Genomic DNA, 24,850 nt, shown 5'->3' on the forward strand with positions numbered 1-24,850 from the left:
ATTTTAGGCCGAGCTTATCTTCCAATTTCCGACGAGCTTCTTATAATTTTTCCTACAAATTGGCGCGACGACACTTACATGTTTTTACGCCGACCCCGTACTGGGCTGATGAGTTTTCACTGAGGAACTTTTCATGGCAGAAAACACTCGGAGTGTATGCTAAGCACTTCCGAGAGGAAAAGCCAATGAGAGAAATTTGTTCTGATTGAAAACACTTTTTTCTTCATTTTTGATGTTACTCTGCCCGGGAGTTGAACCCAGGACCCTCGATGTGGTAGGCGGAGCATGCTATCACAATACCACGGCGGCCGCTTTGATAAAATATAGCTTGTGTAAATTTTTGGGTAAACGTGCCTGCTAAAATTTAAATTTTATTTATGGCAAATACAAAAGTCTCATTAAGCGTTTATTATGACATTGTCTTAAAAAGTTTCCGTTATAGGAGCCTAATAAGCCTATTTAATTAATAACTATAATGGAAATTTTTAATTAGTTAAACAAACAGATTCATATTACGCATAATCCAGCAAAAGGAAACGAACGGGACTTTGTCAAAACATGTTGTTATACTTTTTCATAAGAATATTTCCTTGTAATTGTTTGTTTGTATATATGTATGTACATATATTTGCACAGTTGAATTGTGTTATTAAATGATTTGTTATCAATGACCGTATATTTAGTGAATAAATACAGAAACGTGCGATGGGTACACTTAATTAGTTGTATCTGTTTCTAAACTGCTAAAGGCATGACGTGGCTGAATGCGTTTGTAACACTTCAACCATCGTAGGAGTGCGGGTTCAAATCCCACTCCCGGGAGAAAAGGCTTTAAAGAGATTTACAAGGTATAATCGAAACAGCAGTCGCCTTGTCCGTCCTGATGTCAAATTATTAAATGAACTGCTAATAGTTTCTAATGTATAATGCCACAAAGCAACAACACTGATCGAATTTAAATGGGTTCACATAATCAATCACCCTTATCTCGAGTTTTTTTCACCCGAAAATATTCACAGTTTTTGTTCACCCTATCGCAGAGGGTGGCGAAAAAATGTTTCGTGTTCCAAAAAGATTTCCCCTTATCGGCAACTCTTTGTTCGGGTGAAATGAACAGCGGGGAAACCCAAATTTGTTCACTTATAATTTACAGTCGAACGAGAGGCAAAGAAAATGTAAGTAATTTTTTGTTTTGAAATTTGATACTCTTATTTATATGTACTTTTATTATTAGAAATAAATCAATAAATAAGGCACGATCGAGTGGAAAAAAGTGAAATTCCTGTTTTGCTAAGTATGTAAATTCTATTTTTTATGACAACGTATCAGTCGGCCAAGTTATCCATTGTGGACAAAGCGACGGTTCCAAAATGTTGAGTACCTCACTGAAACAAGATTGGCTAAGACCCACTTCATGGTCCTTTCCAACGCCTTTTCCTTATGCGAAAAAACGAAGACATGTACCCAACTTTACAATTGGTGGAACTCCAAATTCTTGCTTCAATGGTGACAAGGAGTTGGAAAGAATATCTAGCAAATATTAGAATGCCGGCTTCTTTAGCCTGTAATATTGGCGAAAGCTAATTGAAAAAAATTAACTTGTTATTCAAAAGTGCTGACAATAGTAATTTTTAGCTTAGAGTGAATCATTTAGTTCCAAAGGGTTAGAACTGTCCCTTTATTGCCTCCAAATCGCTTTCACATTTGTATTCTCCCCGCGCTCAATCAATACCAACCTAAGTGCAATAATAAACATTATTTTATAAATTTTGTATTTCTATTTTTGTTGTATTTTAAGGAAATATATGCTTGCTTACAAAACTTACACAATTGTAAATAAAAAACAAGTAAGGGAGGTTAAGTTCGGGTGTAACCGAACATTACATACTCAGTTGAGAGCTATGGTGACAACATAAGGGAAAATAACCATGTAGGAAAATGAACCGAAGGTAACCCTGGAATGTGTTTGTATGACATGTGTATCAAATGAAAGGTATTAAAGAGTATTTTAAGAGGGAGTGGGCCATAGTTCTATAGGTGGACGCCATTTAGGGATATCGCCATAAAGGTGGATCAGGGTTGACTCTAGAATTTGTTTGTACGATATGGGTATCAAATGAAAGGTGTTAATGGGTATTTTAAAAGGGAGTGATCCCTATTTCCATAGGTGGACACCTTTTCGTGATATCGCCATAAAGGGGACCAGGGGTGACTCTAGAATGCGTTTGTACTATATGGGTATCAAATGAAAGGTGCTAATGAGTATTTTAAGAGGGTGTGGGCCTTAGTTCTATATGTGGACGCCTTTTCGAGATATCGCCATAAAGGTGCACCAGGGGTGACTCTAGAATTTGTTTGTACTATATGGGTATCAAATGAAAGGTGTTAATGAGTATTTTAAAAGGGGCTGAGCCTTAGCTCTATAGGTGGACGCCTTTTCGGAATATCGTTATAAAAGTGGACCAGGGGTGACTCTAGAATGCGTTTGTACAATATGGGTATCAAATGAAAGGTGTTAATGAGTATTTTAAAAGGGCGTGGGCCTTAGTTCTATAGGTGGACGCCTTTTCGAGATATCGCAATAAAGGTGGACCAGGGGTGACTCTAGAATTCGTTTGTACGATATGGGTATCAAATGAAAGGTGTTAATGAGTATTTTAAAAGTGAGTGGGCCTTAGTTCCATAGGTGGATGCCTTTTCGAGATATCGCCATAAAGGTGGGCCAGGGGTGACTCTAGAATTTTTTTGTACGATATGGGTATCAAATGAAAGGTGTTAATGAGTATTTTAAAAAGGAGTGGGCCTTAGTTCTATATGTGGACGCCTTTTCGAGATATCGCCATAAACGTGGACCAGGGGTGACTCTAGAATGTGTTTGTACGATATGGGTATCAAATTAAAGGTATTAATGAGGGTTTTAAAAGGGAGTGGCCCTTAGTTGTATACGTGAAGGCGTTTTCGAGATATCGACCAAAATGTGGACCAGGGTGATTCATCTGTCGGGTACCGCTAATTTATTTATATATGTAATCCCACGAACAGTATTCCTTCCAAGATTCCAAGGGCTTTTGATTTCGCCCTGCAAAACTTTTTCATTTTCTTCTACTTAATATGGTAGGTGTCACACCCATTTTACCAAGTTTTTCTAAAGTTATATTTTGCGTCAACAAACCAATACAATTACCATGTTTCATCCCTTTTTTCGTATTTGGTATATAATTATGGCATTTTTTTCATTTTTCGTAATTTTCGATATCGAAAAATTGGGCGTGGTCATAGTCGGATTTCGGCCATTTTTTACACCAATACGAAGTGAGTTCAGATAAGTACGTGAACTGAGTTTAGTAAAGATATATCGATTTTTGCTCAAGTTATCGTGTTAAAGGCCGAGCGGAAGGACCGACGGTCGACTGTGTATAAAAACTGGGCGCGGCTTTAACCAATTTCGCCCTTTTTCACAGAAAACAGTTACCGTCCTAGAATCTAAGCCTCTACCAAATTTCACAAGGATTGGTAAATTTTTGTTCGACTTATGGCATTAAAAGTATCCTAGACAAATTAAATGAAAAAGGGCGGATCCACGCCCATTTTGAAATTTTCTTTTATTTTTGTATTTTGTTGCACCATATCATTACTGGAGTTGAATGTTGGCATAATTTACTTATATACTGTAAAGATATTAACTTTTCTTTTAAAATTTGAATTAAACAAAAAATTGTTTAAAGTGGGCGTGGTCGTTCTCCGATTTTGCTAATTTTTAGTAAGCAGACATATAGTAATAAGAGTAACGTTCCTGCCAAATTTCATCATGATATCTTCAACGACTGCCAAATAACAGCTTGCAAAACTTCTAAATTATCTTCTTTTAAAAGTGGGCGGTACCACGCCCATTGTCCAAAATTTTACCATTTTTCTATTCTGCGTCACAAGTTCAACTCACCTACCAAGTTTCATCGCTTCCGTATTTGGTAATGAATTATCGCACTTTTTCGATTTTTCGAAATTTTCGATATCGAAAAAGTGGGCGTGGTTATTGTCCGATATCGTTCATTTTAAGTAGCGATCTGAGATGAGTGCCCAGGAACCTACATATCAAATTTCATCAAGATACCTCAAAATTTACTCAAGTTATCGTGTTAACGGACAGACGGACGGACGGACGGACATGGCTAAATCGAATTTTTTTTCGATACTGATGATTTTGATATATGGAAGTCTATATCTATCTCGATTCCTTTATACCTGTACAACCAACCGTTATCCAATCAAAGTTAATATACTCTGTGAGCTCTGCTCAACTGAGTATAATAATGCTGTTACTGTTCCTGACGTTGCTGAACCCGGCGCTCCGCTCAGTTCTGCTAACTCAAGTAGTGCAAATACGAAAGCAAAACAAAACAACATGAAAACTAATCAAAAGGCGCGTGCAATTGTTTTTGGGAGTAAAGGCTCCATTACTGATACTTAGCATAGATGAATGGATTTGCAACTAACTCTTTGTTTCGAGAGAGCGCTGTCAAAATGCGCATTTTTTTATAACATTTATCAATGATGCCACACCAAACAAAAATGAATAGATCTGAAAATGGGGATTTTTGACATACATTTCGGCGATTATAGTTTCAATCATTTAATAAAATGATAGTCGTAAAATATTTATTTCCTTAAAGTTATTTTACAATAATACGACTAGTTAGAGTTAAATATAAACAAATCTAAGTAAAACTAACATTTCGATTAAATTAATTAGTCAAATATTGTAACGCATTTAACTCGCAGTGAAAACCATATATTCTTTTGAAATTTCAGTAAATCGGACCTATGATATAATAGTAAACATTATTTAATGGATAGGGCTTATCCTACATGTCTGGCGTTCCAGGTTCTGTGATCAAAATGGACTGGTTGCATCGGGAGTTCATATTTACAAAACCTGTTTTTAGTGATAACTTTTGAATGGGAAAAAATATTTACCCTCCGCCTTCGAACTAATAATACTTACACTAAAACAAGTATTTTTATCCTTTTTCCCATAATTTTTGAACGCTATTCTACAGTTGTAGGTCAAACTAAATTTTACCAAAATTTTTGGCACGTTTTTCGTTTTGGCTGGCACATTTTTTGTTCTGGCACCCGCTTCAGCTGCCGTACAAGAATACTGACTATCATATGACTATCATCTGATTGTCAGCAATGTCAACCTAACGATCAGCGCCTCATACAAACTTTCTATCACAAACTTAAGGGGACTTGCGCAAATGTGATGTAAACAACTGTGTACGTGTGAGTTTTCGTCTCCTTCTTATACACCAACATGGCCTACTGATTAAGTATATAGCCGTACTGCTCACTCTCATTCCTTTTCCTGGATCAGTGCTGACACTCTAACTATTAAAAAGTGTCATAAATGATAGTTTACTGTAGATATCAGGTTTGACTGTTATACTATCATAAATGACCATTGTTATATTCCGCCAAAAATGAAACAATGCTTTTTGCTTTTTATTTACTTTATTTCATTACGTTTTTAATTTTGTACGTGATAAAAGCATACGTGTTTTTTATTTGTTTAAAATAAATAGTTTTATAAGAATTCGAGTTCAGAATGTTCAATTTAAATTCAGAAAATAACAAAACAACAGAAGAGCACTTTGCTCATGCGGAAACACATTTAAAAATGAATCACCACTAACCACTATTATTTTTCGCGTATCAATTTTTTGAGTGCGCCCCATACATTCCGACAGCTTTTGGTATTTTTTAATATTATTTTCGATTTTTTTTCTTTTAGCATGGAGCTTTGAAATGCTCTTTCATTTTCATTTTTTAAACTTATTTTTATATGGTTTTCGTCGGTTGAAAATGGCGGAATTTAAAAAATAACAAAACAACCGTGATAATCATTTGATTGTCATATGACAGTCAGTAGTGACAACATGATTAAATGGGATAAACTGTTCTCGCATACATAAAATTCCGTTGAGAATTATGTATCTGTCTCACATGCTGCATGCATGTATCTGCTGCATGTTCTTTTGTTCTGTACCAGGTGTCCGAAGCTTTCCCAGTTTGAGTCCTTTTTCATGATTATAGGCTGTCGTTGGAAACATGCGGACATGCGTGAGCGAACAAAGGAACATACATAAATTTGAGTATCAATGTTTACGTCATCGCAGGATCAGCATTGTCAATTATAAGTGTGAGTGTATTAGTAAAACTATCAGCGTTTCTTGTAGGGTGGCGCAAGGGATTTATCTGTGATTGTTGCCAGCAACAACTAGAAGATAAATCCCTCGTGAGAGCGAAAATATGAGAGCGTAAACAAAAGATTCGTATCAATCTAATCTATGATACTTAGCATAGACTTGACTTGGCTTGCCAACTGTCACTTACAGTTCTGTTAAATGAACATTGCATGTTACTGATTACTCAAAACTTAACTTGACTTAGAAGTCTGTTGAATTTTGATTTTCTATGTAAGTTCTAAGTGACGTTTACATTTTGAGATGCCATTTGTTTGTTTCCATTTCATTTTGACATTTTGTTATACAAATTGAAGTTTATTTAAAAATAAATTTCAACGCTGATTATGATGCCAGATTTTATGCGCCAAGTGGAGTATAATCGTGGCTAAGTTGCCAAGTTTACGCCAAGTCAAGTCAAGTCTATGCTAAGTATCAGTAATGGGGGAGTAACTCTAATGCTGATTTGGATGTTAGGGTGCGGTATAAATGGCTAAATTTATCATCGTTTACCTCTTCGGTGGATGCAGATGCAATTATTGATTATGTTTCAAAAGTTGCTAACATATCTCCTTCCCTTGTGCGGTGTCAAAAGCTTGTTAAAAGAGATGCAGATACACAAAAGCTAACTAATGTCACTTTCAAGTTTGGTATCGCCGCTTCTAATTACAATAAGATTATTGATGCATCAATTTGGCCATACGGAGTAAAAGTAAGGCCGTTCCGTTTTTTTCAAAGGGCTGTGATTCAGCAGAGCACGTCGTGAGTGTTAATGCGACTTCCATTGTTCAAGCATCTACATCATGCTCAAATAATAATTTCCGCTTAAGTATTTATTTCCAAAATATGTCAGGCATGAGAACAAAAGCCTCGGATGTTTACGCGGCTACTTCTAATTCTGACTATGACTTAATAGTTCTGGTAGAAACGTGGTTAACTGCGGATTTTTCTGACAGTGAGTTTTTTGATAAAAACTTATATAATGTCTATCGCAAGGATCGTGATAGTTTAAGCACTGGTCTATCCAGAGGTGGCGGAGTCCTAATAGCTGCTAAGAAGAAATTTATTACTTCCATAGTTCCTCTTAATATTGATAATCTTGTTGCGGATCAATGAATCATTTACATTAGAGGTAAAACTGGGTTTATCTATGTTAGTGCTTCCTATATGCCACCAAATAGTACTATTGGGTAAGCTAGAAAGATGGGGATTTCATTCCTCATTTCTACAATGGATAAGTTCATACTTATCCAATAGAGTCGAATTTCGTCGTTATTGACGGTGTGGAGTCAGCACCTTATGTGGCTACATCGGGCGTACCTCAGGGAAGCATCCTTGGTCCACTCTTTTTCATTATGTTTTTCAATGACGTAAGTGCTTGTTTTAAACAATATCGTCACGTCATGTATGCTGATGATTTAAAAATATTTTTGAAAATTAAAAAAGAGTTTGATGTTTCCATTCTTCAAACTGAACTCAATGATTTTAATGCTTGGTGCTGTAGAAATAAGCTCGCGCTCAATGTCAATAAATGTTACAGTGTTACGTATTCTAAATTAAGAAATACAGTGACTTCGACTTATCTTGTTTCTGATACAGCTCTAGTTGGGGTAAGTAAAATAAGGGATTTAGGTGTTGTGTTTGATTCAACATTCACATTTACTGAACATCTAAATTTCATAATTCCCAAAGCTTAAGCCTTATTGGTATTTATTAAGATAAATGGCTCCGAATTTAAGGACCCATATACTAAGAAGCTGTTGTATAATGCGTTCGTTAGATCTAGGCTTGAATATGCTTCCATCATATGGAGTCCTCACTATGAGGTTCATAATATGAGGATTGAACGTGTTCAGAAAACTTTTATGAAGTACTGCTTATCTGATTTAAAATTCGACCAGCCCCTTCCTCCTTATTCTTCAAGGTGTAAGTTAATTAACCTTCATTCCCTGGAAAGTAGAAGGGTAATATCCACAATTATGTTCCTTTATGATATTGTTAATGGCGTAATCGATTGTCCAATAATTCTTGAATCTTTGAACTTCCATGTTCCACAACGTAATTTGCGTCAACATTATATGTTTGCTCTTGAGAATTTTAAGTCTAATTATGAGCTGAATGGACCAATCACACGCGCTCTAATTATAATCAACTCAATTAATCATAAACATTGTATTGATATTTCTTTATCGCGGTAATGCTTTAAAAATATGCTCTTTTCTGCCTTAAGTTTAGTGGTTCTTTATTATATATAGGTATATGAATTCTGATGTAATCTAGTATGTAGGATTCTCTGTATATCATATACTAAATAAATAAATACATAAATAAATAATTTATTTGTTCACTGCTAATTCACAATAGAGCGGAAAGGTTCACCCGAAAAAAGAAGTGAAGGCGAACACTTTTCCGGTGAATTTCCCGATAAAAGTGAATATCTTTCGTTAAGTATTAATAAGGCGTCAATTTGTTGTGGATGTCAAAAATTGCCATATCCCCATAGGCAGTTGACAGATAAGATATTACACTTGTTTTCAACACAAGGACTTGTACTCTATTAGAATACAATTGATTAGGTTACAAAATGCATACTTAAAAAAATTCAGAAAATTCTCAATAAAAAATTCGAAACTTTCCTAAAATTTTTTTTTTGTATTTTCGAAGTTTTTCGAAAACGTCTTTCAGATTCATTTGCATAGTTTCAGTTACAAAATTGTTGGAACATTTTTCTTACATTATTAAAAAAAAAAAATTTACTGACAAAATTTCATAAAAGTTGTCACTGTTCGCTGCTGTATATCCAATCCCTGTTTGCTTACACAATACATCCATAAGTTTGCTGTGAAACATATAAAAACATTTTGGCTGCGTTCATGGTGGAATAACCAGGTGAAGTAAGCCATCAATTAATTGTCTCGCTCTAAATTCTTCTTGGCGCTGTCATTCGTCTATCTGAAAATTGCTGAACAATGTTTTACCCCCGAAAAGTGTGGTTTTTCATTGAAGGTGTTGCTTTTATTAGAATTGTTCATGGGAGTTTGGGGAATTTTCGGTAAATATGAAAAAAAAAAGTTGTATGTTGCAACATTTAATAGTTCTTTGACATTGAATATGCCAAAATCGAGCTGTGTATTTTTTAAAACTACGTGGACGGTGTAGGGTTTTAGCATATTTAGTGCTCCTGTGGAGGAGAATAGGCTGAAATTATGGAGCGAAAGTAGCGGTGTTACGCCGAAGCACAGCTCCAAAGTGTGTGAGCTGCATTTTGCTAAAATGCAATATGTGGTAACGAACATGCTCAACCAAGATATTGTTGAAAAATTTTTCAGTGCGATGAGCAGCAAAATGGGACTGCTCCATCACCCTTTTGTAACGCTCCAATAGCAATTTATTTCCGTACTTTTATAGCACGAAGTACTGAAATTTTGGGAAGAGGAAGGGGTAACGTTGAGCGTGACGATACTGAATGGCTAGAATTGGGTGATATTCAAGTCAATTCACACAATTTTGAAGAAGATCAACAGGACTAGTCCTAAATCGAGCCTGTTCGTGTTTTCGGGGATGATGTTTTGGATGAGTTGGCGGAGGACGTTATTGAATATTTGGCCGGATATATTGCAAAGAGCTTAAATTTGTCAGATAATGAATCGCACAATAGTACATTTACATGGATAGACGAGTTATCGCATGGAGGGCTTAAAAAACCGTCAGAATTGTTTAAAACAAAAATTAATAAATTATTTCAAAGGTTTAATGGAGAATCAGTTTTCAGAATGGAAAATTTTTTCGACAAGCTAATTAACCTTAGCCAGGGAATAGACCTTACATTAGAAGTAAAGAAACTCTTCTTCAGAAGTAGAATGCACATTATACCTGGCGTTATTTTTTTTTTTTTTTGGAATTTTGAGTACGGGGATTGGTCAAATATGCGATTCGATGTAATAATTCATGTGGTAAATTTTTAACTCAATCAGAGTGTGCCAACCTGTGCCATAATGAGGTCAAAGGTCAAAATATAGAAAAACACTTGGTTTTTTTTTACTGTTATCTGTTTATTTATTAAAGAAAAAATAAAATGACGCAATTTTTCCACAATTTGCATTTCAATCATTAATATATGTCTCAAGAATATTACAAAAGCGAAGTTTTAGTATATGAAGGGAACTTTTGCCTGTAGTTCTCGACAATATGAAGCAAGTATTGTTTATCTTCTTCGCTATGAGTTAAAGACCGGTTAAAATCTGTTATTAGTTTTACTTTCCTCTCAGCAGAATCATTAACAGCAGTGACGTTTTTGAGGATTTGAACACCTTTTAAATATTCTGCATTTTCGCACCAGTTTGAGGGATCTAAGTTGAAAAATTTTACGTCTATTTCCAATCGTGAAAAGATATTTCTAGTTCTTTGCATTACAAAACAACTTAAATCTTTACTTATGAATGCTTTCATTTCTTCAATGCTGGCATTTACATTTTTATGCAGATAAACGCCATTGTCGTCATTGCTTTCAAACTCTTTTTCTAATGCTAGTGCTTCAACCATCTTTATTTTCACATTTAAGTCCACATTAGAATCGAAAAAGGCGAGACCAACGGCTTCCTCGGACAGATACCATAAGTGGTTTTTCATTTTATCTAATAAGGCTAGAGATATTTTTGGGTCGTAATAACCGGCAATGTTTTTTACCAGCTGCAAATCCAAATTTGGTGCTTCGAATGCATTAGTAGTTCGAAACCAATACGGAATATAAAGACGCACCAGGAAAATACACACATTGCGGAATCCATTCAAATGGCTGGAAGACATTTTAAATTGTTTTTGCAAAGCAAACATTTTTAAGGCATATATCGCTTTTGACATAAACCTGGCATGTGACGTCGCGCCAGGTGCACGAAAGGAAAAGTTCGGGATGCTGCCACCTAAGAAACCAAACATGAGTTGCAATATCTCTTTGTAATCATGGCGAATGTGTTCTTTTGCTATATTTTTGATGCAAAATTCTTTATTGGCTTCACATTCCTCTGCATTTATAGCACGTCGCACTTCTTCATCCATGATTCCAATTGAAAGATCTTTTAAATTGAAAGTTTTCCATTCCCGCGAAAAACGTTCAAATATGGCAACTTCCGGGCCACAAGATTTTCCAAAATATATTTCAAATACAGCTCGTAGTATGATTTCTGCAATATGATGCCTGCATGGCAACCACAACAAGCTACGTTTCAATTTTTGTTCCAGCAACATTCCAGCACCGTTACGTTTACCAGTGTTTGTAGCTTTCGTGTCAAAGCATACCATTTCCACCGAATTTATCATATTCATTTTTTCTAAGTAATTATATATGGACTGGGCGATTGCTTCACCAGTTCCACATTCAATAATTGGAATGGAAATTAATTTTTCTATATTATCTGCCGTTAAAACAATAGCTAGGCGTTCTACTTTTTCCTTTCCAGTCATTGCAGGAAGTAGTTTACCGTCCCAGTGTAACACAAATGTATCAGGGATCTGAAAAATTTTCGCTCTGAGAAGTATTCATAACAAATCCAAAATAAATTTTTATACCTTGAAATTCTCACCATGACGCCGACGATATTCCTTGCGCTGTTTTCTCAAACTTGTACAATTAATAACCAGATCTTCAATATTGTGACCCAAAGCTTTAGCTGTTGCAATAATAAAATGAATTGCGAGTGGGGTTGACATATTGCCAGCATCCATGCAAGCAAGCATTCTATCATCTATGAAGCTTTTTTTACCACGTTTTTTTTCAGCTCGTTGGTGTTTGATACGATCATCAACTGCTCTACAGATTTTTCAGACTCACACTCACTTTCATCACTTACATCATAGTCTACACTCAACTCTAAAAAAAATTAGTTGAAAGAGAAACTTACATATTATTTGTTTCAGCAGAATTAACTAAATACTTTGAGTGCTTTCCAATCTTTGATACTTTGCTCTGCGTCGATTTTCTTCTTCTAACCTTTGCGCCTTCCGTTTTTCTTATTTGCGAGACATTGATCTATAGAAATCATGCTACCAACACGACCTGGCTCTCTTTGTTTAATTAAAAAGTCTCGGTCCTCAGGAATAGCTATCATTTCTAAAGCATCAGCATGTGCAATATCGAATAAATTGTTCAAATTATCATTGAAATCATTTTCCTTTTTACGAGAACTAGGAAACGAAGATGTACAAAATTTCTGTACTGTTCTCCACTCATCATATAATTTCGCCAATTTATCGTCACATGTTTTTTTGTTTAACGTTGGAACACGTGCTCTTTCCCAAAAAGGCAATATTTCCTTCGAAGCCAATTTAGCACTTTCCTTAATTGTTTTCTTTTCACACCGCACATAGTAAAAAAAACATTTCAGCACTTGTAGTTTTGACGGTAACTTGCTTACAAGTATATTTTTTCACATTTTCCTATCAAATATACGTTTGTGTCAGCAGATCTAAGTGTAACAAAATTATTTACAGCCATCACGATATTCCAGTATAACTTTTACTATTTTTAATTATTTTAATAAAGACCCTTTCTTAACCACAGTCAATTTCGCAATGACAAAATATTAAAAGCTCTATTTGCACGTCTCAGTCTGTCTAATTATCAACATTGGCGTATGTGAACCGTAATGTATGAATTTACCGTTAGGCGGGCCACTGACTACATTATCTGCGCAAATTCGAGTAATTTGTTGTTGTGAACTCAGTGAACGCAATTCCACTCAATTCCAACAACAGTCTTGTGCAGATAATTTGTGTAGTCAGTGGCCCGCCTTAGTTCAATGGAATTTTTACTAATTTACTCTTTTCTAATATTTATAAATTTTCTTATCATTATTGGACATATAGAAAAAATTACTGTGCAAAATATTGAGGAAAAAGGAGGTCATTACATTCTATATATAATAAATAAACAGATAACAGTAAAAAAACCAAGTGTTTTTCTATATTTTGACCTTTGACCTCATTATGGCACAGGTTGGCACACTCTGATCGAGTTAAAAATTTACCACATGAATTATTACGTCGAATCGCATATTTGACCAATCCCCGTACTCAAAATTCCAAAAAAAACAAAATCTCATATAAGCTGCGCCAGGTCTAATGCACATACGTACTAAATATCTCAATAAGTGCTTGAAGTCCTGAAGGTAAACTTGTACTTTTTAAGCAGAGAAGTATTTACTTATTTACTTTTATTCGTTGGAAAATAATATGATCCCGATTTCAAGAAGTATCTTTTGCCCCCCTATAAATATCAGCGTATAACTTCCTTTTGACTTTTCAACTTTTATACAATAATATTGCGGTCTTCGGGACTAAAGTTTTAACGAATTCTTATGTTAATGTCTTAAAAAAATATGGCGTTTTTTATATATGGGTGATTCTCCGCGAGCTTGCAGTTTTGTGTCTTTTCGAAATTTTAAATATGTATATTATAGCAATTTCTGTGAATTAAATTATGTAATTGAGTTCAAATTATGTTCATTTTCAAGTTTCATGTTGAATTTTTTGGACTGGTCATCAGTTTTATGAAGTTATAGTTCATAATACCCTACAAATGTCACAACCACATTTTTCATAAGATTTTAGGTCGTAACTGTTTTAATCTTTAATTACACGCGTAATAAACTGTCATTATATTAAATACTTGACTTAATCTGCAATATTAAATGTTGTTTTAAAGATATATAAAACAACACAACAAAAGTTTAAAAACACTCTCGAAGCAAAAAGAGAGACTCAAGTTCTTACTACGATGTAAGGAGTATGGCATTGTGCCCCCACACCTACAGGGCAAGACGAGAAAGCTCAAACATTGCTTTAAGTTAGACACCACTCGGCGTGAATTAGAAAAAATGGAAGAATATTTCCTTTCGAAAATCGTCAATTTAGAAATTAAAGAAGCAAATATAAGCATCAAAATTATTACAGGCAGAGAAAATATTACGTAATAGACTGGGAGAAACAGATTTTGAAAAAATATTGAAAAATCATAATAAATTTTCCAAAACAATTGCCGCTAATACTCAAAAGACACATGAGAACAAGCTGAAAAGTTTGGAAAAATATTAGTAAATTTGGCATCAGATACAATGAGGAGTGGTTCATAAATAAAACTAACATTGATGTACCACAGGAGTCACGTTTGTTACTGTCTCTTGGAAACAAGTTCGCACTGCCCATATCAAGGAAGACTTTTTCCCCGATACATATCGTTGCCGATTTAGAACAAGGGATACAAGAAATTGACGATGAAAGAGAAACAGATATGGCTAGGAGTAATCTCGCTGCAAAAATCAATACATACCAAAACAAACTCAGAAACAGTGCAAAGGAAAAATTTTTACTAAAGATATACACAGACACCCAAAAATTCATTAACCAACACAAACATGACATAATAGTAACAAAGGCAGACAAAGGCAACAAAACTGTATTAATGTATAAAAAAGACTATGAACAGAAAATGGGGCAGTTGTTAAATGGCAAGCAAACTTACAAAACTATAAGAAGTGATCCCACACAAAAGTTACTGCGGAAAAATAATTTATTTATAAATGACCTGTTTAAACAGAAAAAAATCAGCGTAAAAGGAAATAGAAATTGACATCATCAGCCGCCAACGCACCGAGATTGTACGGACTTCCTAAGACGCATAAACCAAACTTACCTCTTAGACCAATTTCCACGTCCACGAACGTACCTTGTTTCAGTTTATCTAAATATATTGGAAATATTTTAAAAAATATAGTATCGGAAGATTACAACCTAAAAAACTCTTTCCAACTTAGAAATCTAATAGAGAACATTCAAATTCTAGACGACGAAATGCTAATCTCTTTTTACGTTATATCCTTATTCACCAACATTCCAATACACCTAGCCATACGCACCATCATACAAAAATGGAATAAATTAAAAGAGCATACAAATATTGAAAGAAAACAATTCCAGAAGATTCTTGAATTTTGTCTTCAGGACAACAACTATTTTACATACAATAATACTTTTTACCATCAAATTTATGGTATGCCCATGGGTAACCCATTATCCCCAACTATAGCTGATATCGTACTTGACAAAATTTTGGACGACAGCTTAGCTGAATTGAAAGGCACAAACATACATGCCAAATACATAAAAAAATATGTAGACGACATATTTGCAATAGTAAAGATAAAGGACGTGGAAGACATACTAAATACTCTAAACGCGCAGCATACCAAACTACAGTTTACGAAAGAAGAAGAGAACAATGGCAAGATTGCCTTCCTAGACGTAGAGATACATCGGAGAAATAGAAATGTTGCATTGAAGTGGTATGAAAAAACTAATGCATCGGGTAGAATAATAAACCACAAATACTGCAATTAGCCTAATTCGGAAAATGAAGATTCTAAACGACAATGAATTTACAGCAGAAAATAATGAAAAAATAAGAAATATTATTTTCAAAAATAGCTACCCGGCAGCACTTGCAAAACGGCTCATGGGAACGACAATAAATAATATTAAAAGTTCGAATACCAACGAAAATACACAGCAAGAGAATTCAACAACAAAAAAATATATTGGCGTTCCATACGTACCAGGGGTGACAAACAATCAAACACTAAAAAGAATTGTAGAAAAGGAAAGCATAAGTTATGCTCTCAAACCACATAGCACGCTAAACAAAATATTTACCAAAACTAAAGATAGAATTCAAAAAGAAGATCAGAATAATGTGGCATATGAAATAAAGTGTAAAGGCAATGAAAATGATGAATGCAACAAGAACTATGTTGGCACTACAAAAAGAGTGTTGGGTATAAGACTACATGAACATGAAATGGACGCCAAAAATAAAGAGGATACAACAGCACTTGCAAAACACCTGACAAGCAATAATCACACAGCTGATTTCACCAACGCTAAAATATTGGACGTAGAGCGAAAAGAAAAACGTCGACTAACACTGGAAACCTTACGTATACAACAACAGCTAAGAAATGTCATAAACTTCAAAAAAGATATAAACAACACAAATAGTGCATATACTGCGGTAATAAAATAAAATTAATAAACTTGGCAATCAAAATGGAAAAGAACTGTGATATATTTTTAAATTAATGTTTAATGTACTGGTGTTAGAAATTTTATATGTATTAATGTTTTTGTGATGTTAGAAAATCATATACAAAGTAAGGAGAAACTTACGGATTTAGTTATATATTTTTGCAAATACCATTACATGGTGAGTCAACACGCAATGAAAAAATATTATATTGAGAGAAAATTATTAAGTGTGTTTATAACTAATAGATGTTTTCATGCTTATTGCTAATAAAAACAGAATACCCTGAGGATGGCGCTGTCGCGTCGAAACGCGTAGGTATGAAAAAAAAAACAATAAATTTTTGTCTATGCAAAAAAACAAAAAAAGATAATATTTCTGTTTTCGCTTTGTAATTTGATTTTGAAAAGTGTGCATGAGTTTTTGAATAAAAAATGTTATTCAACTCGTTAGGTTGGTACTGCTTTATTGCACATTTGTGACATGTGAGTGTGAATTTTGATCAGCAAGTGTCCCCGCATATTTCCATGTTAATGTATGCAGTCTTAAAATAACTAATATCCATTTTTAAACACTGAAGAACTGGAAAAACGGTACGTATCAAAAAATCGGGTCACAACCGTGGTACTTGTATCTTTGCAGTTTTAAGTTAAGTACCGTCTATTGTACCATTTTTCTTTAAAGTTTGCTGACATAACCTTAAAATTTTACGGAAAATCTTGCGAGCATACTAGCTTTTTTTAATGAGCAATTTATTGTCAAAATGTCACAACCGTGGCAGGTTTCAGTATCAAGAACAGAAATTAATAGCTGTAGCTCGTCCACTTTGGGAATGTTTTTTTAGCTATAAAAACTCATAGAAAAATGATTGAAAATATTTGAATATCGAATATTTTTTTTTCAAAAATTTTGGGTTAGTAAAACTGAGAGCTCGCGGATAATCGCCCATATATAGTTCGTGAGTCGGTTAGAAATCATAATTCAAGAAGTCATACTTATGCTTTTCATTCTAAACAGGGTTTCTACTACTGAAAAATCTAATCGGCCGTCATCATGTGCATGCATGTTCATTAGGGTGGGTCGATTTGTATGGACGAAAGTTAACCGATATCGCGCCATCGATTTTTCGATAGGATTTGGGCTCAGGAAAAAAAGTTCCACTACGCATACCCAAAAAAAAATAAATTTCGAGCCTGCGAAATTAAATTTTTTTTTTACTTTTTTTCGACTTTGATTTTTAAGGTTTTTTTCAGAATCCAAAAAAATCAAAGTTGGCAGGCTCGAAAATTAAATTTTTGGGTATGCGTAGTGGAACTTTTTTTCCTGAGCCCAAATCCTATCGAAAAATCGATGGCGCGATATCGGTTAATAAATCGACCAAGTCTAATGTTCATCCTCAAAAATAGCTCGAGTTTACAATCGTACACATTAATAAATGCATCGTACTTACTTTCATTGTCTTATTGAGCATTAAATATCCCTCAAGACAATTTGTTGTGTGTATCACAATATCGAAATTATGTTAAAATTTGTATATGGAAATTATATTTATGTATAATTAATTTGCCTGCTGTTCATAGATTTATAAATTAAACAAACATTGCTTGACTTGTGGTTTTTAAATGATATACAGCAATTCGCAAAACTTAATTATTTCCCCCTTTCCACCAAAAAGGGTAAAAACTGAACGCCATTTTGCCCAGTTTTTCCCTCTTTAAATACATCCCTACCATTTCAGATAGCGTACATATTCTGTCTTTTTCTATCTACTTCACCTCTGATTCCGCCATGGGCTGCGTTTTTTTTTATATGCAGCAACAAGTACATAAATGTAATACTTGATTTATAAGTTTGCTTTTGTTCTTTTTTGTTTTGGTCTATATTCTAGATTTACGTTTACATTTGCTTTTGTTCCTTTTAGGTTTTTAACATTTATATATTTTACACTTTTATTTTTTATTTTGATATATTACATCTAAATTCGATGCTGGTGGTTGGTTTTTTAGTTTCTTTGTTTGCTGGTGTCACATTCTTATTTATTTTATTTACATTTAAAACTTTTCTACTTAACGGTAATCTTGAATGAAGATGCATTCACACACAGTAAGATGCATTCTACGTTTTTATTCCTTGGCACATTTATGGCACTTCGCCCTACGGTACGGCGAAATATTATATTCGTTCTTCTTCTCACAAAATTATTTCCAACAATGGACCTGTTTTTTTGTTTCAGATTTTTTCGCTTTTTTGATTTTCATAAAAATGTTTTTTCTCTTAAAAACATTTTTTGAAAAAATTTATAAAACGAAATACTCGTTCAAATAGTGTTGTACGTCTGGCGCGCTGACGTTGGCTGGATGTTATTCATGCAGCTGTAAAAAAAGACGGACATTTTTTTTTCAAATTTGGATAATTATTTATAAATTTTAAACCACATAATATTTTGAAAACACTCAAGAGATAAGGCATGTTATGATAATGCATACATTTTTAAACGGAAATTATACTACACTTATTATATTTGCTACATACAGTGATGTCCAATGAAATAGAGCCAAGCACATTCAAAATCATTTAAATGAAAAAATTGAAATTTGAATAGGTAGGCAAGGTACATTTATGGGTTGAACATTGATACGTAAGTGAATCTATAAAAGTTAAGCCGTAATCACGAGAATTCAATATTGAATAGTGCATCATATTGTAGCTGTGACATAAAATAGAGCCACGTTCAAGTTCTTAACTAAGTCATGTGCTGTGACATGAGTATTTTTGAGTTTTCTTGAAAAGTTCAATAGATATGGATGAAATATCTATAATTAATTTGAACTCAATTTATGTTCGACTATCCAATATTATCGCTAGCTGCACCTTCAATGTACTATATTTCGGTAGGATAAGGCAGAGATGCGTCAGTTTCTGGTCTTCCAAGTTAGCCTTAGTTCGTTGGATGTCTGTCTGTGAGATCAACTTTACCCTCTACTAGTAAAGTTTTTATATGATTGCCGTTGAACAGCTGAGACGGCCAGCCTAAAGCTTGTATAATGTATTATGTGAACCCTTACCCAGCCTAATTTTGACGTAAAAATAACTTGTAGAGCACACTTCATTTAATTTCCATCGAAGGTATGAGAAATGCTCTTAATAGTTTTAAATAAAATGAATTATACACATTAACGCATACGAATAATGCCATAAAATACAGCTAGCCTCTTTTGTGTAATACAACTCTTTTCTGTTTGCAGGTTATCTCTCTGTTCCTTTTGGATGCATGGCGCAGAATCAACCAAGATGAAAGCATAAGTCAAATAGAAGTTTTCGTATCATTGGCAATTTACAATGGTTACATACCGTACGCGATAAATTTTTATTATGAATATTCACGTTCTATATATCGATTTTGAACATCTCAACATAATTAAATCCAAAATTTCTTTTACTCTGGTTCTACTAGGATTGCTTCAGGATGTATCAACTGACTAGACCCGAAATACAAACCTGTGGTCGTCTAAATGATTTATGTGTCTCAATTTTATCATGCAATAAAGTTTTTGAGTATAGCATTTTTACCCTATATAATAAGTGCAACTCAATGATCCTAATACTAGTCTCCCCACTTCACCCCAGCGGGTTAAGGAGCTTAGAATATACCCGCGGCAGGTATGCCTGTCGTAAAAGGCGACTAAATTGATTCAAGGGATTGTGCAGCGCAACATATAGCTCTCCCAATTGTCAACCTCACCTACCCGTGGCGAATACTGTTTCTTTAACAGCCGAGGCTCTGACGACCCCAAGTTCCTTATGGACCTAGGGGTGGGAGGGCGGTATGGCCCGGTATGTGGTCATACCAAATCGTTCCCGAGATATTCGGGCTAGTACCTTAATGGTACTTGTTGCCGAAACGTACCGGATCTGCAGCCGGCAAGGGACCATCAACATCGATAACGCTGCCCAAGGCCTTCTGGGAGTATCCTTATCGCTACAATAACAACAACAACAACAACAAGACTAGTCCAGTCAGGCAAAGGATGGATTTTATGACGCGCCTTTAAATTCTTATTCTCGGTTTGATAACAAAGACCCATAAGGAAATTTAGTATCAGTGCCGTCGGATTCCACTTTTTACATTTGCTACTTTTTTTGGCAAAAGTCATAGCAGAGAAATTTGAAATGCTGCCGTTATGCAAAGGTAAAATAAAAAATGTACAATGAGGAATGCCGTGCTAGATTATGTGGGTTAGGTTGAACTGGCCATGATGTCCTCACATAGACTGAATGAGTCCATAGTGTTACTAGAAGTTTGTTAAACGAGCAAACTAATAGAAGTTTTCTAATACCTTTATCACTTGCTGATTCTTCCCAGGGATTGCTTATAGTCTAACACACTTTTAGATATTATGCCATGCGAGATTATGGCCTTAATTGCTACTTGGCTGTCAATATAACAGTTGACGCGGCTGTGGCTTAAGCTATATTCCTCCAGGATTTCTGCTGTTATAGTCAAGGGAAAAAAGGACCGCCTGAAAACACTATAGTGGTGTGGCAGCTTGCAGGATCTGTTTTTTACCGGGTAAGCAAAGTATATCGTAGATCCTATTCCTTCCATTTCTTTGGAACTGTTACAGACACTTGCTTTTACAGATACTTGCTGTTCAAACTGTAATTTTTATATTTCATAGCAATCCATGTCAATAATATTGAAAAAGCAGTTTTGCCTTTGATTTTTAATTCATTGGGAAAATTTTCTTATTTAAACTATAATTTTTTGAAGCGCTAAAATAATTTAAATAAAAATTGCTATCAAACATATAGTATTGATTTTTTCCCAACATTCTTCAAAAAAATTATATATTATTAATTATATCGTTTTATTAATTTCAATATACGCCGTGCAAATTGTGAATCTTAAAAAAATTTCGTACACCTCCGAAAACAAATGGCCAAAGCTGTACTCTTTGCAATCATGGCGATACTGACGAGATGGTCCAATGCAACGTATGTGATGCCTGGAATCACTAAAACTGCGCCGGAGTGACTTCTGAAGTCGAAACCCATCCTTGGAAGTGCATTAAATGCAGGGAGAGTGAGGAAGTAAGATCAGCCCGAAGTGTAAGGACAACAAAAACGGCTGTAGAGAACTCAAAATCAAGTTCGAATCGACGGAAAATAAGTTTAGAGATACAACGCTTGGAGTTAGAGCGCGCGGAACATGAAAAACAATATCACGAGAAGAGAATGCAATTGCTAACAGAAGTTGAAGTTTCAGAAGGAAAAGGCAGCTGCAGTGAACCCGCATCGAGAACAAAGGCATGGGTTGCGCAAGTTCAATCTCAAAAAGAAGCACCACAGCCACTCCAACCTTTTACCAAAGTACAACTTGCTATACGCCAAAGCTTTGCAAAGGAGCTTCCAATCTTCACAGGAAAACCGGAAGAATGGCCGCTTTTCTACAGCTCGTATCAAGAAAGCAATAAGTTATGTAATTTTAGTGATGCTGAAAATCTTTTACGACTCCAGAAATGTCTCAAGGGAAAAGCGTTGGAAGTGGTAAGCTCTTTTCTATTAATCCCAAAAAATGTCTCCGAGGTAATACGAACTTTGAAAATGATGTTTGATGTTTGTTGAGTAAACTTCAGTCCGAAGTACCACCAAGAGCTGACAAATTATACACGCTTGTATCTTACGCAGTTACTGTCCGAAACCTGTGTTCAACAATTGAAGCATCTGGATTAGAATCCCACATGAAAAATCCCCTAGTTCCTTCAGGATATGGTTGATAAGCTGCCTCCTCAAATAAAGATGAATTGGGCATTGTACAGTATAAACGTAGAAGCCGATATTTGTTCATTCTCAAAATGGCTACTAGACGTCTTGGAAGCTGTTGTTAAAGTTAGTCCAGGTATTTTTAAAGTTAACGGAAGTCTGCATACCCACGAAAGGGAGAATTTGAAGCCAACCTGCAGTATTTGTAATGGGAACCATATAGCAACGAATTGTGTGAAGTTCAACGCAATTATGCTTTCAGAGAGGTGGGACCAAGTGAAGCAGAAGAAGTTGTGTGGAATTTGTTTGCAGAAGCATGGAAATTTTCGCTGCTCTGAGATAAAATGCAGTATTAATGGCTGCGAAGCAAGGCATCACAAGCTCCTGCATAATTTTGCACCCAACTCTATAGTTGTTACCGCTCATTCCAATCAGTTAAGTAGAAATAAAACATATTTTAAAATAGTTCCGGTTACACTATATAATATCAACCGAAAGGTTGATACTTTTGCCTTTCTAGACGACGGATCTAACGTTACTCTCCTGGAGAGAAATTTATGCGAAAAATTAGATCTTAAAGGGGAACCGAAAAATTTATGCCTGAAATGGACATCGGATACTACACGCAATGAAGATGGTTCTAAATAAAGTAAACCTGCAAATTTCACAGCGACATCCGAATGCCAAGAAGTATGATATTTTAAACGCCCACACTGTCAAAAACTTAGCACTTCCAGTACAAAGTGTTACAAAGGAAGATTTGTCATGCTATTTCCATTTGAGGGATATACCTTTGGAGTTTTACGAAAATGCCGTGCCACAAATTCTTATTGGGCTCAACAATGGATATTTATGCAACAGTTTGAAGACTAGGGAAGGATTTCCATATAAGCCGTTTGCATCTAAAACTCGACTTGGTTGGGTAATTCATGGAGGAAATGAAACCACAAACAACACCATGGGTTTCCATAAAATCGAAGCATGCGATTGTGAATCCGAGTTAAAAAGTTACATGAAATTGTTTCCAGTTACCTTTCACTCCAAAATATAGGCAAAACAGTCGATCTCAAGTCACCCGAAGATGAACGTGCAAATAAAATTTTACAATCAACGACAAGGAGAATAGGAAATCGTTTTGAGACAGGTTTGTTATGGCGAGATAATATACCTACAGTTCCAAACAGCTATCCTGCGGCTTTGAAACGCTTAACTTGTCTAGAGAGAAAGTCTGGTCCGGAGCATATACCTATTATAAATCAGCAAATACTTTCTTTAGTTGAAAAGGGATATGCCCGAAAACTTTCTCCAGATGAAGTTTTTGAAAATAGTGGAATTATATGGTATCTGCCTATTTTCACAGTAATTAATCCGAACAAACCTGGGAAAGTTCGACTTGTTTGGGATGCAGCTGCTAAATTTCGTGGAACTTCTCTGAATTCCATGCTGCTTAAGGGTCCAGACTTGTTGACTCCGGACTCGAACTTTTAAATTCGTCATAAGTGCTGACATAAAAGAAATGTTTCACCAGGTGCGGGTTCTAAAATCTGACCAAAACGCACAACGATTCATTTGGAGAAACAACGAGGTTCAAAGAAAGCCTGACGTATATGTAATGCAAGTGATGACGTTTGGCGCAGCCTGCTCTCCAACATCAGCACAATATGTTAAAAACAAAAACGCATTAGAGTTTGCAGGTGAGTTTCCGAGAGCCGCAGACACGATCACGCACCATCATTACGTAGATGATTTATTAGACGGCGTGGATACTGAGGTTTATCCATAAAGAAGGCGGTTTCTTCATACGAAATTGGAAATCCAACTCTAGAGCTGTATTAAAAAGTCTTGGAGAGATAGAAGAAGAAACTCCTGTGCCCATCAAGGATCCGTCATCTGAAATGGGAAACGAAAAAATCCTGGGTATGTGGTGGTCTACTGAGAGTGATGTATTCACTTATTGCTTAAAATTGTATCGAGTGGATGAGGATATTCTCAATGGGCATAAAAAACCGACAAAGACAGATGTCTTACGTACTCTGATGTCTTTATTCGATCCTCTAGGTTTCCTCTCACACTACGTTATTTAACTTAAGATTATATTACAAGAAGTCTGGAGAACAACTGAAGGTTGGTTAAAATGAAATTAGCGAAGAAGTGTTTAAGAAGTGGCTTATTTGGTTGAAGCTACTACCCGACATAGAAAAAGTTAAAATTCCAAGATGGTACCTAACAACCTCAGACTCAGATATTCAACTGCACATATTCGTTGATGCCAGTGAATTGGCATATGCAGCTGTAGGATTTTTTCGTATAAACTCATCCTCTGGACTGAATGTATGCCTTGTGTTTGCTAAAACAAAGGTCGCTCCAAAACAACCAGTTTCCATCCCTCGTCTTGAGCAGTACTAGGAGTTCGAATAGGTGATACGATTTGCAAGCATCACAATCTGCAGGTAAACAGCAGAACTTTTTGGTCAGACTCCAATACCGTCCTTTCTTGGCTACGATCATATCCTCGAAACATCAAACAATTTGTAATGTACCGTATTGGTAAAATCCTCGAAGGAAGTAAGCTTTCAGAATGGCGATATGTGCCTACTAAGCTTAACGTTGCAGACGATGCTACAAAATGGAAGAAATCTTTCCAGTTTGATTTGAAAAGTAGGTGGTTTGCAGGACCAGATTTCTTGTGGCAACCGGAATTTGCATGGGCTCAAAGAATCACGAACAGTATGGAAACCAAGGAAGAATTAAGACCACATATAGCATTTGTTCA

The 24,850-nt window shown here is 35.2% G+C and overlaps 1 protein-coding gene across 3 annotated transcripts in view; it reads right to left on the bottom strand.

Moving 5' to 3' along the window:
* The window catches only part of Nf1 (neurofibromin 1), a 226,119-nt gene that overhangs the window by 114,047 nt on the left and 87,222 nt on the right, over positions 1–24,850 (bottom strand). For 2 of the 3 annotated variants that reach the window (XR_010952395.1, XM_067781087.1), the window contains one exon: positions 16,674–18,686. The exons of the other annotated variant lie outside the window; for it this stretch is intronic. Coding sequence is in view for 1 of the 2 variants with exons in the window: in XM_067781087.1 (XP_067637188.1) it covers positions 18,679–18,686 (8 nt within the window). In the remaining variant the exon portion in view is untranslated. Of the gene's footprint in view, positions 1–16,673; positions 18,687–24,850 lie in introns of those variants that run through there. 3 annotated transcript variants of the gene reach the window in all.

Source organism: Eurosta solidaginis, chromosome 1 (genome assembly GCF_040869045.1).
Source record: "Eurosta solidaginis isolate ZX-2024a chromosome 1, ASM4086904v1, whole genome shotgun sequence".
NCBI lineage: Eukaryota > Metazoa > Arthropoda > Insecta > Diptera > Tephritidae > Eurosta > Eurosta solidaginis.